Raw genomic sequence first — 17,181 nt, 5'->3', positions numbered from 1 at the left:
CCATAAAATGCTTCCTGTATTATATTTTCCTAAGGGTATATGGGTCTTTATCTCTAACATGTAATAAACTTCTCTTCATCCTTCTCTAGTACCATTAAAGCCACAAGGCCTTTGTTGTAAAAGTAAATTAATGAATAGAAATGTTACAACAAGAACAGAAGTACTGTGTTTTCCCTTCATCATGCATCATCCATTTTAATTAGACGAAAGGGTGGTGAGTACTGTGACAAGAGTCTGGAATTAAAATCATTAATTGATGTCAAGCTGACGAGAGACTGCTAACATGAATTTACTGACAGCAGGAAAGAAATTAACCTTATTACTTTATTTAGTACATTGGGACTATTTATTATTCTTTCCTGTGTAAGTTCAATGTGTTCTGTTAGTGATGATAGAGAAAGACAAATAATTAATAAAACCTACATTGAGTTTTATTACCTCCTATCAATGACATTGGGATGAAAACCACATCAATAATTTACAAAAAACAAACCCACCACATCCTTCTAATCAATGTAACTCATCAAAACTGTTGCAGCAATATTTTTGATATTTTAGATGAGTATAGCAGGCTATGCTCTCTAGCCAAGTGGAATTGCAAAAGTGATTTGATTTAAAACCTTGCCTTAGTTTCTTAATGTCAGTGTTTCAAAAAATGAAACATATTTTCTGCAGCAATGACATTGATTGGAATAACTGTCTGGTTTGATCATCATTGGAAGGTCAGCCTAACAAAGATGAGTTTTAATGTTAAGCATCTTTATTCTTTAGATGAAAGAGTACAGCAGTGTCTTACAGAATGACAGCAGCATCCTATAGATAATTTGTGACCCAAAGGTCATAATAAAAGAATAGAGGGAAGGTCATCCTGTAGTAAAGGCCATCTGGAACTGTTAAAGTATCAGATGGAGTAGGGGGCTGAACAGCAGGACACTCTTGGTGTCTTTCCAGATTTCCCAGAGAGACCATAATATTTTTATTGGAAAACCCCAACTTTTTTCCCCCTTAAGCAAAATATTTTCATAGAACAGTTTCATCTTACTTTAAGGAAAAAAGACAACATACTGTGATAAGGAAAGGATTTTTGTTTCTTACAATGTCTAAGAGTTATCTGTGTTTTTGAAATAACTCAAAGATTCAGCTTTACTTTTGCTGCTGCTGTATTTTGATGCCACTTAACAGCTTTCAGAAAAACTGTTAGCTCTAAAACCATTATTACTGCAAACATTCAGAATATAAGTAATTAGTGACATTTTCCATTAAAACTTTCACCTTCTTCCCAGCCTGTAACAGAGGAGAGGAAAAATTCCTCAGTGATCAGAAAATCAGAGCAATATGTTTCTCATTCTCACTTATTTTGTGATGGGGTCTGCTTGTCTCAGTTTCATGGAGATTTGTAGCATTGTTTTTGGCAGTGGTTTTTAACATAATGGATAAGGGTGCAGGATATGAAAAAAAAATCAATGGCAATAATTTTTGGAAGAGAACACAGAAGTGAAGTATGTGAATATTGAGCTTTGGAAGAACATTTCAGGCCAGTTCCACTTCATAAAAATACTGACTTTGGGAGCTATGTAAATTGAAGCCTTTGTAGAATAATAGTTACTGGAGTAGTTTTTCAAACAAAACACCACATATTCTCTAACTACATATTGTAATTATAGAGATTTTAAGACATCATGCTAAAAGCGTATTTTCTCTATTATTTTTCTATAGTGATTCAACACATTGCACTGGGCAAGGTCTAGCCAAGTATCAGCCAAGTCCCTTGCAATATATTGAAAAAAACATAATTTAGGTTGTCTTTATAATATTCTGTGTTATAAATTAGTTTAAGGTGTCTTGTAGATCAGATAAATTAAGTACTCTCTTAGACATATTAGTTCAAAGCAAGAGCACTAAATGTTTCACTTTAGAATGCCAAGAACTTCAGGCTAAGGCAGCAGCATGTCCTCTGATGTCATAAGGATTCTCCTTTAGTGGCAGAGTTACTGTGGCAAAGACTTCTTTGAGAATTAAAATAGCTGTATCATAGTTACTAACTCACTGAACTTATTCTTGCTGAATTGAACAGAACTCAAAACCTGTTAGGTTTTCTGCACTGCACTACAGAACTCTGTTTGACAGTAAAACAAGGCACTAATCCTACTCTTTTTTCTAATTCTTAAATGTAGCAGCAAGTATTTGACCAGCCAGAAAGACACCTGATGATGCATCTGTAACAGGCAGATCTATCCTCCCTCCACAGCACAGCTGCAAACTTTAATTTGTAACAAGTCACTAGAAGAAACCCTTTAGAAGTTATGAGACAGCTGGCTCTGTTTCTGGTCATGCTAGAGATTTGTGCTGTCCTTACTGTGACCCAGTGAGGTTTTAGAAGTGAATCCTCAGAAGTGTTGTAGGTGTGAATTTGAGGGTCCTGAGCTAAGATATTGACTTATAAGCTATATTCTTTATTGGTTTGGGGTTTTTTTTCTTTACCTTTCCTTTCATCTTCAGTGTATGAGATTCACATAATCCTTGCTTTGTTGTGAGGTTTTTCATTTTTTTGTGTCCCTTCATACTGTTTCATTTTCCATCTTCCAGATTAGGCTATTTTATACATAGTACTCCAGAAATACAGAACAATGGACCTGAAATAGAGCTAGCAGCAGAATGTTGTGCCCACTTTTGTTACTGGACTTCAGCTAGAGGATCATGGCTGGTGGATAGGCTCAGCTCAACCAACTGATAAGAGTAGCTCAACCTCCAGTTGCTGCCCCCAGTATCTGGGAATGACTGATTTGAATCATGGTATGATGTCTGGTGCCATTTGAAATGTGGTTTGCTTATGTCATTTGCTTCTTGCACACATGGGAACAGCTGCTCCTTACACATCTAGCTGCAGAATTCAGATGTTACCTACCAGTGCTGCTCTCTGGAATTATTCTCCAATTGGGGAAAAAAAAAAAGTACTGGAAGAAATAGTCCAAGCAAGTCTGCATGAAGGCAAGCAGAGCCTTTAAAGCAAGGAGGAATGAGAGCAGGAGCTTGTGTTTCAGCAATAGTTGAATATCACGGTCTCTTCCTTTCTACTTCAGTCCAGCAGAAGAGCTAAATAGGAGATTAGAGCTAAGATAATCTAATGATGAAGAACCTGTTGTCATAGGTGTAAATATCAGCCTTTCTGGCCAGTTTTGTTATGCAAAAGACAAACTAATTTCCATTTTACTTTCAGACAGAAATGATGGTCTTTGATGCAACATGATACCCAGCAGGGTAACAGTCTCATTTGCTCGTTTGTGTGATCCTCCACTTCTGGGGTCACTGATCCTTGGATCAGACATGAAAATAAGGACAGAAAATTTCAGTCAAGGTAGTGTTTGTTCTGGAGACAGGAGGACCAGTGCTGCCTGTGTACCTGCAGCATTCTCCTTTGGTTGAAACATACGTATTCTTTAAAAAAAGCACAGCAGGCAAACCCTCCACCCTAAAATGTGGCAGACTGTTAACTGTAAAGTAGGCTGAAAGCTCCATTGAAGTGTAAGTAAGATAATTTGCAGATTTTTTAACCCAAAGTAAGCAAGGATTTTCGCTTGTTTACTGCAACATCCACGAAAGCAGATACTGACAAACCTGCTGACATGGATGGGTCTTCACTTCGTAAAGACAAAGGGTGAATCAAGAAGGTCAGGTGATAAGGAAGGATGGGGGTGAAATATATGAGATTCCACAAGGTTAGAGGAAATAATTTTAATGTCTCCTTTAGTTTCATCAATGTCACTTGATTTCAAATTGGTGTTTGCACTTCACCTGCTCATATGCATAATATTTACTTTCTCTCCTGCATTTTTTCATTTCTTTACATCTTCATTTGTATTTTGCTGCCTTCTTTAATAGCCTTCTTTAATATAACTCCTTATAAAAATGAGCATAATGTTCTCTCCTTAATATATTAGGGCACTTAAAGTAATCACCTTATCACCTTTATCCTTCACCTTTTTTTTCTTTTTTAACTGCAACCCTCCTGGGTTTTAGCTCATTAAACGTTTTTGAAATTCTCATGCATCTCTTCTGATTTGAGGAGGGGGGATCTTCAGAGAGACAGTAAGTACTATCACATATTCTAATTGGCAGATAGGCTGTGATTGTTGAAGGAGAAAGAAAATTAAGACTGTCTGATTATGTAGATACATTTCTTTAATTTAGAGATGATGGGCAGCCTTTTAAATGAAAAAAATGTAGTCCTTGTTATATTTCTCAGCTGTTGTAGAACCAATATGTAGGAAATATAGGTATGTAAAATTTCTATGTAGGTGCAGAATTATAGATCTTAAAGAGAGACCATACCACTTTTTCAAGGTAGTATCTGCAGGGTGTGCCATTCCTGCAAGATGTTTGTTTCATCCTGGTGGTTTTTTTGGTTGTTTTTTTTTTTTTCTTTTCCCCAGTTTACAATAAACTCTACAGCTTCCTATGGCAGTCTTTTCCACTGCCTTTTGTTTAGGAAGTTGCCCTGCTCACAGTATCTTAATTATTCTTGCTTCAGTTAAATACTTAACACATTATTCTTTTCCTCTGGTGTTTGCAGATGGCTGTTTTGTCCCCACTCTGTCTTTTTCTTCCCCAAACAGCTTGATGTTTCTGACTCATATATGTTACCCAGTAGAACTTCCAGATCCATTCTTGAAAAAGCAACTCACAGGGTTTTTTTCTGTGTTTAATTGATTGTTTATTTATTTGAACTATGTAAATTACCTTCTAGTTGCTGTTATTTAAGTTAATTCTATTTTTGTAGCCTACTCTGTATTTCAAGAACATTTGAAATCTTAATCCTTTCCTCCAAAGTTCCTTCATTTGGGTTTTCTGCAGATTCACTAGTGTCCTAATTAATAATGAAAAACCCTGAGTAAATTCAGAGTGATCCACATAAAAAATATCTCAGTCTGTGCATTCTGGTGACTGTGAATCTATTCTCTAGATACTCTGTAGGAGCAGCCTTGTTCAACCTATTGCATCCATCCCATAGCTGTTTTTCTTAGCCTGGGACTGTTTCTGCTCTGTTCACAAGGCCATTTCCCGTGTTTTAGAAGGGAAATCTGATTGACTTAAACCACATCTGTTCTTGATAACTCTATGGTGGCTACTGCTTGTCCCATTATCTCCTCTGTGCTTACCAGTAGTTTACTTAAGAAGGGATTGAAGTTAAACTCATGAATCTTTAATTCTCCTCCTTCTCTGAGGTATGTTTGACTTTTCCTAGTTTTTTAGTATTTTAGCTATCCTCAACAAGTTCTCCTAGTTGCTGAAAAATTCTGAGGCTGCCTCAGACAGTTGTGTGTGTCAGATGAACTTCTACTACCTTAACCAGTTTCTAGCTACTTTTTTTGCTGGTATATTGAAGATATTTTTGTTATTGGTGGTAGTCAATTATGCTGGTCATTTGCTTGCAGTCAACCATTTCAGTGTAGACAGATGCAAAGGGAAAAACCATTAAGCCTCAGGTCTCCTCAGCATCATCTGTCAATATCCTTCCCTCACTGCCACGCAGGGGAGCAACCCTTTCTTTGCTCTTCCTTTTACTGCTAATGCAATTACTCAATGATTTATTGTCATCTTTAAAGCTCCCTGCTACTTTTATTTCACATTATGCCTTGGCCTTTCTGATTTTGTCCCTGTATGCTTGTGCAAACTGACTACATCTTGCATGTGTTTCCTCATGTGTCTGAGGTCAGAGGATGGTCATATTTCAGTCAACTGGTCACACATGTATATCTATAGCAGATAAGGCAGAACTCTTAATTTTTTTTTAATGACTTGAGAAAGTTGCGTCTCTAGGCCTTTCAGTTTAAAAATCGTACTTACATAGCAGTATTTTCTGACTTTTTAAAAAAAGTTTTGAATGAAATGGGGGGAAATGAGGAAGAGGAGGTGTCTTTCTTATTTACAAGCTGTGGCTGTTGGTGGCCAGGATTATCCATAGTGCACAGTGATCCTTCAGAATGATTTTCCCAGGGAAGCAGATGGCTCTGCTGAGGGTGGTTATAACTGTGATAACTGAGTAGCTCTAATCATGGCAAGAAAAGCTAAGTGTCATATGCCGGTTCAGAGTGAAATCACAGTAATGCCTATAATCAAGGTACCCTCATTAGAAGACTAGTTGTCAGAAAAATTCTGCTTGGCTCCAGACAAAGGTCGAAGAAAAATAGAGGAGAGGACAAACTCCCATATTGACTTGATTGCCAAAAATTAGAAAAAGGGCCATTAAAGCCCCGAAGGCAGTAGAGAGGGTTGGGGGAGGAACAGTGAGACCTGGTGTGCTGTGCCTGCAAGGTATTTTTCACTAGCAAAGAAGGAGGGGACAGATTTGACAAGATCTGGCTGCTGGCCAATGCACTTTCTGACCTCTTTATTAGAAACGATATCTGGCAAAAATTGGACTGAATGTGTTCATCCCGCTGGACTAACTTGAACAAGCTGCCTGGCTTTCTAAACGTGTTGTTGTTTTTCTCTGTTTCCAATCCATCATCCCAGCGCATGCCAGTCTGATGGTAGAAGAACTGAGAACTGGCAGCCGTGAATGGCTTGTCATTAAGCTTCTGTCCTTACACAATGCTGTTTCCATCCTTAATAAACATTGTCAGCCATCTCACATATGTGGAACTGCAAGCGTTCAATACTGATTTTGTAAATGAGTGAGTCTCGGTGGAAAAGACGAGGGTGTGGATTATCACTTGGGCAATAGCTGAATCCTGGCAGCAGCAGGAGGATTAATTGAATTGACCAAGCAATTGCACACCAGAAACAGCAGCCAACTTTTTTTCTGCTCTTAGGGGAGGACATTGCTGCCATTGCAGTGGCAAATGTAATGTACTAGCCATGAATATCCTTCCCATGCTGTGTTCATCAATTAAGATAAGTAGTGATTTTTTGCAAGGACCTAAATCACTAATATGAAAAAATCCAAACAAAGGAGACTGAAGGCCTTGGGGGATTTGGGATATACTTATATTTTACTCCCAACTTTAGATGAAATAAGGGCTGATTTCTTTTGACAGCTTTGCTTATTCACTTTTACCAGCAACAGCTCATCCAGCTCCCTGGATTTGACTTTTCTGTTGCTGAAAAAAGTTAAAGTATAGTTTAGAGAACTGCAGTAAACATTTAGTTCAGGGTGGAATTGAATCCCAAATTAATAAGACTGCTTAGTACCCACATATGTGTTACATGGCTAAATGCCCTTTGTGGTCAAGGAAGGGCTACTCAACACAGTTGGTAGAGCCTGGAGAAGGGTTTGGCTTCACCTTAAAATGTCCATGTTACAGATGTTCAGCTGAACTGTGTGCTGGACCATGCAGCAGCTGCCTGATGTCACTGAATCTTGACCAGCTCCCCTGGGAGTTCAAAACATACCTTGATACCTAAATTTAGGTATCTAAAATGGTAGATGCCTTCATCTGAAAGCTGAATATCACTCACAGTTTATAAGAAGGGAACAAGGTAGCTGCTGTTTCCTGGGGACAGCCATGCAAAACCTTTTGCCTTGTTTTTGCGACCACCATTTCATGTGCATAGGAATTGCTGTACAATGGGTATGTCTATCATTACTGGATTAGCTTGCAATGAAAATCTCTTCTAACAATTATAGGAAGTTCTGCAGCTAACAATATTGTCATTTGAGGCAGTTATCATTAGCTTTTGAATTGAATGGCACACAAATGCATGAGGATAGTTTATACCGAACATTATAATTTGAGTCTCAAAAGTATGACAGTGTGTTGTTGACATTTTCAGTGTTAACACTTCAGCAGGCAGGGTTTAGAAACTTCTTGGGGTAGCTTTTGTATTTTTAAAAGTTCAGTTTAAATACTGAAAAATGGATTAGCAGTTTCTGCAAAAACTCTTTGACGACTAAAAGAGTTATGTGAACGTTAAGCATTAGCATTATTATTATTGTTATCAAACCACCACAAAATCCTTAGGACGGCCATAAATCCTCAAAATTAGCTGATCTGAAATCTCAGACATAGGCATTTTTATTGTGCCATGTCATGAAGGAATACAATTCAGTGAAGACAGCTTAATACACTTATCCACATTGTGAAACCAAAGCACTGTGGTCCAACACTTCTCCAGATGCTGGATTTCATTAGTGGGGGTGTTGCTGATTACGACTGAAGCACACAGTGATTTCTAGGTTCTCATCGGTGCTGCACAGTGTGTTAACATAACCATTTTAATCTTCCCCACAACAGTCTGCACTGGCATTTCCCATATCCATACTTGATGTGCTATGTGCTAACAAATGATTTAGGGCGCATCAAGCATATACACACATGAGCACACAGAGGGGCCAGCATAAAATACAGCATCACATTAAGTTCAAGTCCTTATATAAAAATATATTCAGAGTTAAAAGCTATTATAATTCAAAAGGGATAGTGCAGTATTCAGCTGAGAGCTCTTATTCTTTTCAAGAGTATGCCTACATATTTTTCCCTAGTCGTTTGGTTCCTTCAAGCTGAAAGACATAATGTTTAAATGTGGTATGTCCTTGGAAAGGCAAATCCAAACATATTTTAAACAATATTCAGAAATACGTTAGGCAATTGAAATACTTATACTTTTGTCATGTGAAAGTGCTAGCATTTTTACACTGGCTTAAATGTAAAGCACAAAAGAATAATTAAGAGAAAAAATGGTGACATTTTGGGTTTCAGTATAGTCAAACACTTTATACCTTTAATTTTAGTGTTATCTTTTGTTAAATGTTATTGCAAACAGTTACTGGGTACTTTGTTTATAATTAACAGGAAGATTAATGTGTTTAGACTCTGATTTTTAATACTATGTATGTGTATTAATACGTTGTATTAGCAATTGTAGAAAATACTCTAAAAATTTCCTGGTAGATGTGGACCTAATTACTTCCATAACACTTCAGCAATCAGTTCTTTCCCACTGGAATGGGAATAAGTATCCCTCATGGAGCCATGCATGGGAAAACCTGAATGCTCTGGCTGCAAATGGCTCAGCTTCCAAACTATTAAAGAGCCAATATGCAGATGCAGGAGAAAAGGTGGTTCACATGAAGCAGGGAACTCATGTCTGCACCTGTGGGGAGTGATGTGATCTTCATGTTCACAGAAGGTCACTGCCCTCTCCCATAGCAGTTTGTGTAACAAAAGCAGATATCACCTGTAGCCACCAGGTAATTCTGTTTTATAAGCACTTCAGGTAACAATGTTTTCTTCTGATTGAATTACTCTATGCCACATTATTGTTACACTGTCTGATTTCATGCACTGAAATTTTGGTTATCTAAAATACATGGATTTTTTCCTTCAAATTGATGTCAGACAGTGTTCCCATATGTGATGATAAATTATCCATTTAAAGGAAACTTAAAGCTACCAGTGTCTAAAAAAATTCTGATCTCCTATGCTTCTCCCATTCAGAGGACAAATATAAGTAGATAAATACATTTCTTCACAGAGTAAATAATACTGGACTACAGATTGGGAGGTAAACTACAGTAAGAGGAATCAACATGCACAGGTGATTTTCAGACCTGCTTTTCCTCCTACATAGATACCTTCCAAGTGATTAAGGCTGTAACACTTCTGAATTAACAGTTTTGGGGTATTGGAGAAGGTAAAATATATGTTTTTATTTTAAAATAGACCTGCAGAAACCCTGTTTAAGTTTGAAATGAGTTTTGCATTTAAATTTGAGTCCCTCTCCACTGTAAATTAAACAAAAACCAATTCCAGTCTGATGTTGCTGAACCTGTAGAGGAAAATTCTCTCAGCTGACTAGTGTTACAGTTTTCATTTCCATTTTCCCTATAAAAATAAAAAGCAACCAATAAAGAAAATAATTTTAATATTTGCAAAATTAAAAAGTTATGTTAGTTTAAAATGAACTTTTAAATTTTTTTTTTCATTTCACTGTGACTGAACATGGGGCATGTAAATGGATCTTTGAACGATCAGTGTAGGTGGCTCTGTCTGTTGAAGGTAATTCAGTCAATCACTTGTATCCCAAATCACTATCTATGGTCAATACTTCCAGGATTTGTGGGGGAAAACATGTCTGTGCATCCCTCCCTGTATTCCCTTATTTTTTATGGTGATCTTTGTAAAGGAACAGTTTCCTTGGGATTCAGTCTGACAAAGAGCCATTTCTGATCTTCACATACCAGCTCTGGGCTGAATTCACATGCTTGAACAGAGATGACTTGTGTCATTTGGGCTGTCACAGTCTCTGGGACTTCAGCATGACCTGGGAGAGTCCTTGCCCAGCAGCTGCAAGTCCATCAGGATTAGCTGGGGATGTCAGGTGGCCAGAGCTGCTTATGTTGTAGCAGCTTAATCAAGGCTGGGTATCCAAGCTCCCAAGGAAGGCATAAGCAGCAGCATCAAGAGTGTCTCTAGAGTGACTTCTTTCATTCTCTGGCGCATGTATGGTTCCTGACTGGAGTCTGCTGCCAACAGCTCCTGGCCACCATAAGGGGAGCCTGCACATGTGGCTGCTCTGAGCTCACCTACTGCTGCCACTAGGATTTAATGACTTTATCTGCAGTCTGAATCCCACCCTTTGTGTAACCCCTTTTGTTTTTGTAAAACTAATCTTGAAGGCCCATTTTAAAATTCCCAAGAATGTCAAAGTTACCTAACTTTAAGGCTTTTCTATTTTCAGAAGAGTCGAGGCTTGCTTTCAAAAGAGACAGAGGCTTTGAATGGGCTGTTCTTGTTGAAAGTTGGCAAATAAGATGTCCTTGGAAATGGCACACAGCAGAGATGCATAGAGCTGCAGTCTGCATGGATGGATGCTGTCACTCTGTAGCCATGGCTGTATTAGATGAAAAAGGAGCACATTTTACTAATGGAAGGGAGGAGACAGCTTCATTTTGCAATGATGACAGAGCATTAAACTGGTCTGGGACGACAGTGTAAAGGGGGGTGTGGTCAGCTGGCTGTGCATATGTGTGTGCAATACATCAAATTTAATAAAATACCAAAGAGACTTCGAAGCCCTGATCAAATTTTTGTAATAGCTTTATGTGCTTTTGAAAGTATGACCTCTGCTCGATTTGTGCTTGTCAGATTCCTAAATGTCATCTGTTTCTATCTGTCACTTTTTATCATGCAGCTAAATTAGTGCACATAGATATAAACCCTGTCCAGCATCACCTTTCATTTGTAACTTTAACACAAGGCACTTTCTGAGAAGATGCAGCCTGCTTTTGAGAGATGCCAGATTCCGTTTGTTTATATTTTTTAAAAAGCATGCACATCTCAAAGGAATCATACAAGAATCTGCTTCTGCTGTTTACTGCATGCATGCAAACATAAATATATCCATATATTCTATCCCTACACAGTTTTTAAATTCTGGAAAAAAAATTGTAGTATTAAGCTAAGAAAGTACATTAAATTCCTCTCTAAATACATGCATTAGAACCATTAAATCTGGTAAGTTTTAATGGAGTACAATACAATATGAATGATGTCAGGCCAGGTAATAGCACAGGCATCCTAGGAAGCATGAAATGATAGATTAACTCTGTTTACCAGCAGCCATGGCTAGTCATTATTTAGCTAATAATGAAACAAAAGACAGTGGATAATCAGATGTACTCCTTAAAGACCGATGTTGATTGTTAGCATTGTTCAAATCTAGGCTTCAATGTCCAAGGTAAACTTGAGACCACATGGCAAACTGAAACTGGAAACCTTCACGGGTTTCCATTGAGATAGGCTACCTAAAGTGTCTGCTGACTGTCAGGGGGACACCCGTTGGTTTCAGCCTTCTCTTAATTTTTCAGAATCCAAGCAAAAACTCGAGAATTTCGAGAGAGGCAGGCTCGGGAGCGCGACTACGCGGAGATCCAGGACTTTAACCGGACGTTCGGCTGCGACGCGGATCCGATGTACGCCGGCATCGCCGCCTATGACTCCCCAAACAGCGGCACAGTGACGCTGAGTGCCCGGCCACAGAGCCCCAGGGAGGGGCAGACCGTGGAAGCCTTGTACGCCCAGGTGAAGAAACCACGGAATTCGAAGTCTTCACCTGTGGACAGGTGAGCGCCACACATCAATCAATGCCCCCTCTCAAAATCCACCCTTGTGTTGCTTTGGTCATGGGACGTGGTTGTCCACGTCAGTTGGAAAGGCAGAGCTGCATTTTTGTTAATGGCTTTTTAAAGCGTTTATGTAGAGCAGTGTTGAACTCACTCAAATAATGGGAGGGAGAATGGGGTAGGAAAGTTGTTTTCTGCAGAGTAACTATATTTCTTGTCTTTCTTCAGATGGTTTGGAATTTTGGAGTCACTGCTGGGTATCGTTAGAATTAAATTCAAATTTTTAACGTAATCAAGTTAATTTGTCAAAGCTCTAGCAGATATGTTTGTGGAATACAACATTTCCAATCTATTTACAGCTGTTACAAAATCTCTAAAAGGTTACTGTTATAGCAAAAATGGGTTAAAGTTTACGTGGATTCTAGTCCTACTGTAGTCCTGAACTTCAGTCTAACAGGCTGAGATTTTTTATTTAGACCAAGTGAGCAGATTATAATCTTTACTCTTGAGTTACTTGTTGGGTTGTAGTTTATGATTTGTACTCTTCCTGCAGTTACATTATCTGAACTGTGCTCTTGCTTGTTTTTATGCTGAAACTGGGCAAAATTCTGGTGTCTGTTGATGGAGTTCTGAGTTCATTTGAAAACCTGAAGCTAAAAGAGGATTGTAAATTAACATAAAGTAAAAGTAGTGAGAGGCAGAATTTACAGGGGTTTTTTATGCTTTAACAGTGAACATACACCTGTTTTCTAGGTTTACTATTGTAAACTTGTAGTTCTGCATTTTCTCAGCGTTACAGAAATTAACCTAAAATCCTAATGCAAGACATATTGTTCACTCATTTGGAAGTTATTTATTTAGTTCATAGTCATGCCATTAATTTTGTTTTCTACCTCATTCTTTCAAGGAGAAAAATATTGAATTTTCAGTAAAATCAGCAAAGCAATGTCTTTGTGTGCAGTGTTTGAGATCTGTATAGCTTCTGCATGAGCAGTGGCATTCACCTTGCATATTCTGTTCTAGGTGGTAGTGGAGTAATTTACATTTCAGCTAAATATCTAAAACTCTTTGAGGACTGAGAGTATTGTACCTTACCCTCCACTTGATCTATTTTGGAAATTTTCTTTACATAATATTGATAAATATGCATCATCTAATATGACAAATAAGAAAATCTCAGCTGCATTGTGGAATGCATACATTTTTACTAAAAATCAGTTGCAGAGCTGCCTTTTTATTTTCTCAATCACACCATTCTCTTGCATTGTATAAAAGGTCTACTTTTCATAGTAAATGATTTATATATTGTGGGTATATATATGTTATTTCAGTGAATGAAGCAAAATAATGTTAAAAGATGACAGCATCTGTGTCCTTGGAATTTTGTATTCCTCAGCCTTATATTGGCTGGCACTGGTATACCCAGGTGCCTGACATTTCAGCACTTTTGTGCCTTTGGAAATCAAGATAGCTTGGTTGGATATGTCTGCCATGTGGTGACTCTCATGGCTGTTTTTGTTAGACCAAAGGCAGTGTTTCATGCTGGAGTTGAATGGCATCAATGTCACATCAACAAAAAAAAAGTTCTTTGATACAAACCTGGCACAGCAAAATAGGAGACCTGCGTGACCCAGTTAACTCTGTGTGGTGGCTGATAAAAGAGCCAGGAGAGAGTGAGTAAAGTGGAAGATAATGGAGTACCAGGGGAATCTGATGTTAATCAGGTAGGTAGGACTAAAGAGCAGTGCAGTAGTTTTGTACATTCAGGCTGCTCCTGGAGCACAGAGGGTCCTGTCTCTCACAGCTGGATCATGCTGTGACAAAAGGAGAGACCCAGCACACACAATGGGCCTTAGCAAAGGGATAAAATGCAAGTAGGGTACCAGAAATGGGGCATGAAAAACCAACCCTAGTCCTGTGATAAAGGGGGCCACATTTGACAAGAAACACCCAGAAAGAAATATTTAATTCAGATGTAAAAATATTATTATTCGCTATAAGTGTACTCTGAAATACCTGTTTGGGGGTTTGAGGAATGAAGGTCTGGTGTATAGGGGTTTTTTTCCTCTCTCTCCTCACAACTGTATCAACAACCAAGCTGTGGAGATGGTGAATCCCCCTGGTTCCAGGAGACCTTCTGGGAATGTTGCAGTGATGTGCACAGTCTCAGGTTCAAATTACCTCTCCCAGAAGCTGGATCTGCACTTTGGGCCTAATGCTGAGAGAGTGTGTGACAGAATCATGTAACAAATAGTTTGGATTGGAAGGGATTTTAAAGATCACCTGGTTGGGCATGGAGGAGGTGTAAGAGCTGTGGGGGAGCAGCTCTCAGTCATCCTTGAGGTGTGAGAGGGGTGTCTGGGAGCTTGACCTTTGTAATGTTCAGCTTGAGAGCCTGGATTATGGCTGAGACACCTTCCCGAAGGCTGCTCTTTTACAGCTTTATCTTAGATATACTAAGAAAGCATTATCTGAGCATTGTTCTAAGAATCAGTTTTGACCATGTGGACCTGAGGTGCTTGCTAACTCTTTTGTCTCCTTGTCTGTAGAATACCCATCTCTTCACCCCATGTGCATTGCAACCTCTTTCTTGCTATCCCTTTCCAGCAGTGAGACCTTCCTCTTTCACTTGGCATTGCCTGTGATGCCCCTTTTGACACCAAGCATCCAAGTGCCTCTGCTCAATGCTCTTCTCCATCTCTCTTCTCGGCACTCATTTATTCTCATAAAGCTACAAGAAATTTGATGACAAATAGTTGGTTGCAGTTCTGCATCCTTAAAATATTGTGTACATGAGTGTTCACGCGTGGTGTTATTTTCAGTGTGTTTTACTTCTTCTCCCTCCCATCCTTTCCTTTCTTCTGGATGATTCAGAAGTTACCCGAGTAGAGACAGTTGCTTCCAGCCTTTGTGGATGGAAAGGGAAATCACTCAGTGTGTTACCCTTGTGCTGAACTGCCAGGAGCTGGTCATGGCCAGGCTGTCTCAAATCTTTAGCACGTTCATATTAAAAGCAGCATTGTTTATATGGGAAATGTTATTTCTATTGAAGTTTGGTGCTTGGTGCCAAACAAAATTCGACATTTAAGTATGTCCAAAAGGTTATTTAAAAGTCTGTTACGAAGGAGCCTATAACAAAATGTCCCATAATAGTTTGCATCCCATTGCTGAATACTTATGACAATTTTTTTTATAACTTGCAAGAGAATTACTGTGGCTGTGTGTGAGGCCTTGTCAGGGTTTGTTTTCCTTTAATATTCCCCCAACTTCTCTATTGCTTTCATCAACACATACCACGAACTGTTTTGAGTTTAACTGTATCATGGCGAATAGTGAATAGCAAAGTGGAGGACAAGTATGTCAACTGCTCATCAGTGTAGACAGATAGTGCAAAGCAGTAGGAAGCACATGGTGATTCCTTAAACATTGTGTGTTCATTTCTCTAAATAGAAAGTAGATTGTATAATGTCAAAATACAGCAAAGGAGAAAAAGATTTTAACTCACTCATTGGAGATATGCACAGCTAGATGTGTGTAAGTGACAATGACTTACCAATTTTACTGACAATGGCTATTAAAAAACCCCAGCCTCTAAACAGTAAATGCTACTCAAATATATCCTTACAGGATTTGAAACTGGTTTAGAACTACTTTAAAGCAGATTTGTATTGCATCAGAGTTCAATCATTAATGGATATTTGGTGGGGTTTAGAGGGGAAAGTGTTGCATGGTTGGTTGGTTTGGTTTTTCAGTGCTTGTATCAGTTACAGATATAACACTAAAAAAGTTATTTTCTGCTCTTTATCCTAGAGAATCAAAGCAGATTGTCTTTCTTAACAGGGGAGTTTATTGCTCAGAAGAAAGGAAGCTCTAGCAATAAATAAATAAACAAATAAATAAATATGTTGGGAGAGATTGATGATCAGCCTAGCTCCATATACATGAGCTGCCCTTGTGACATCAGCTCCATCCAGTGCACTGACAGTGAATAGAGACAGGCTGCTAAGAAGTTTTTCACTTCTATGTTAGGCATTGATGGAGTGAAGCAGAGGTGGAATGTATAATCTATGTTTATTTCACCATTTGGGAAAGAGGTGTCTCAAGAACATAGTTCTTGAGAATAAGGCTTTCAGCTTGGCTGAAAAATGTCTCTAGTATGTTTTGCATTACACAGAAGAGAAGCTGAACGACTGATCAATACTGCTTTTCATGTAGATGACAAGGATGCCATACAGTGGGGCTTTATGGCAATCACCTGACATCCATAGCTGAGCACGATGCAGAAAGACAACTCCTAATGGCTGTCACTCTTTAATCATTTCCCACCAAGAGTGCATTGTCCTGAAATAAAATTGAAATAAAATAGGCACTGTGCTGCTGTAAATCCTAATAGCTTGAAAATAGTAGGTTAGACTCCTCCAGCTTGCTGAGGACATTTTAATGGAAACATAAATACCATAATCATATGCTTTTTGCATGCATTTTGCCATTAAAAGAAAAAACCTTCATTTTAGAAGGGAGACCTTTATGAACTGCTTTATTTTCTATCAGAAGTGGAATCAAGTTATGTCAAAGGAATATCTGGGAACTGAAAATAACCCCACTTCCTTTAACTGTCATCTGCTCAGTGCAAAGAGGCAAGATTGTTTTTTTTAAGGTCGGGTCACATACTTTCTTTGCTGCTTTTCCAAAAAGAGTGGGGGAACATTTTATTAAGTTGTTAACATTGATTCTCTCAGTAATATCTTTGTGCGTAAATTGGCATGAGAGTAATGAAACCTGGAAACTGCATAGAAACACTCTGATATAATAAAAGAATATGTAAAAAGTGAAATAAGCAGACCCTGTCTTTCTAGTGTATATAAAATAACTCTTAGCCATAGCAGAATGGGTCATGAAAGCTATGAAATACTATATTGCTGTGCTTGGATAAATATTTGTTAAAAAAGCTGGCTCTTGTGCAGCTATATTAAACTTCTTTATTAGTAGTGTCAGTCACAGGAGCATTCTTAAGTCTGTGGGATCATTTATGCCTAGGAATTGGAGCTTACTGCCAGGCCCACCAGAGATAGAGATAGGAGTTATTACTTAGGGTGATGCATCCTGTAAATGCTAGG

General features: G+C 38.4%; 1 protein-coding gene across 1 annotated transcript in view; it reads left to right on the top strand.

Annotated features, from left to right (window-relative positions):
* Positions 1-17,181, top strand: part of PARD3 (par-3 family cell polarity regulator) — a 397,383-nt gene that overhangs the window by 287,009 nt on the left and 93,193 nt on the right. The window contains exon 21 of the mRNA XM_031059323.1: positions 11,810-12,064. Within this exon, the coding sequence (XP_030915183.1) occupies positions 11,810-12,064 (255 nt within the window). The remainder of the gene's footprint in view (positions 1-11,809; positions 12,065-17,181) is intronic.

The sequence above is a fragment of the Geospiza fortis genome, unplaced genomic scaffold, assembly GCF_000277835.1.
Source record: "Geospiza fortis unplaced genomic scaffold, GeoFor_1.0 scaffold75, whole genome shotgun sequence".
In the NCBI taxonomy this organism is placed as follows: Eukaryota; Metazoa; Chordata; class Aves; order Passeriformes; family Thraupidae; genus Geospiza; species Geospiza fortis.
This window is presented reverse-complemented; position numbering and strand designations above follow the sequence as displayed.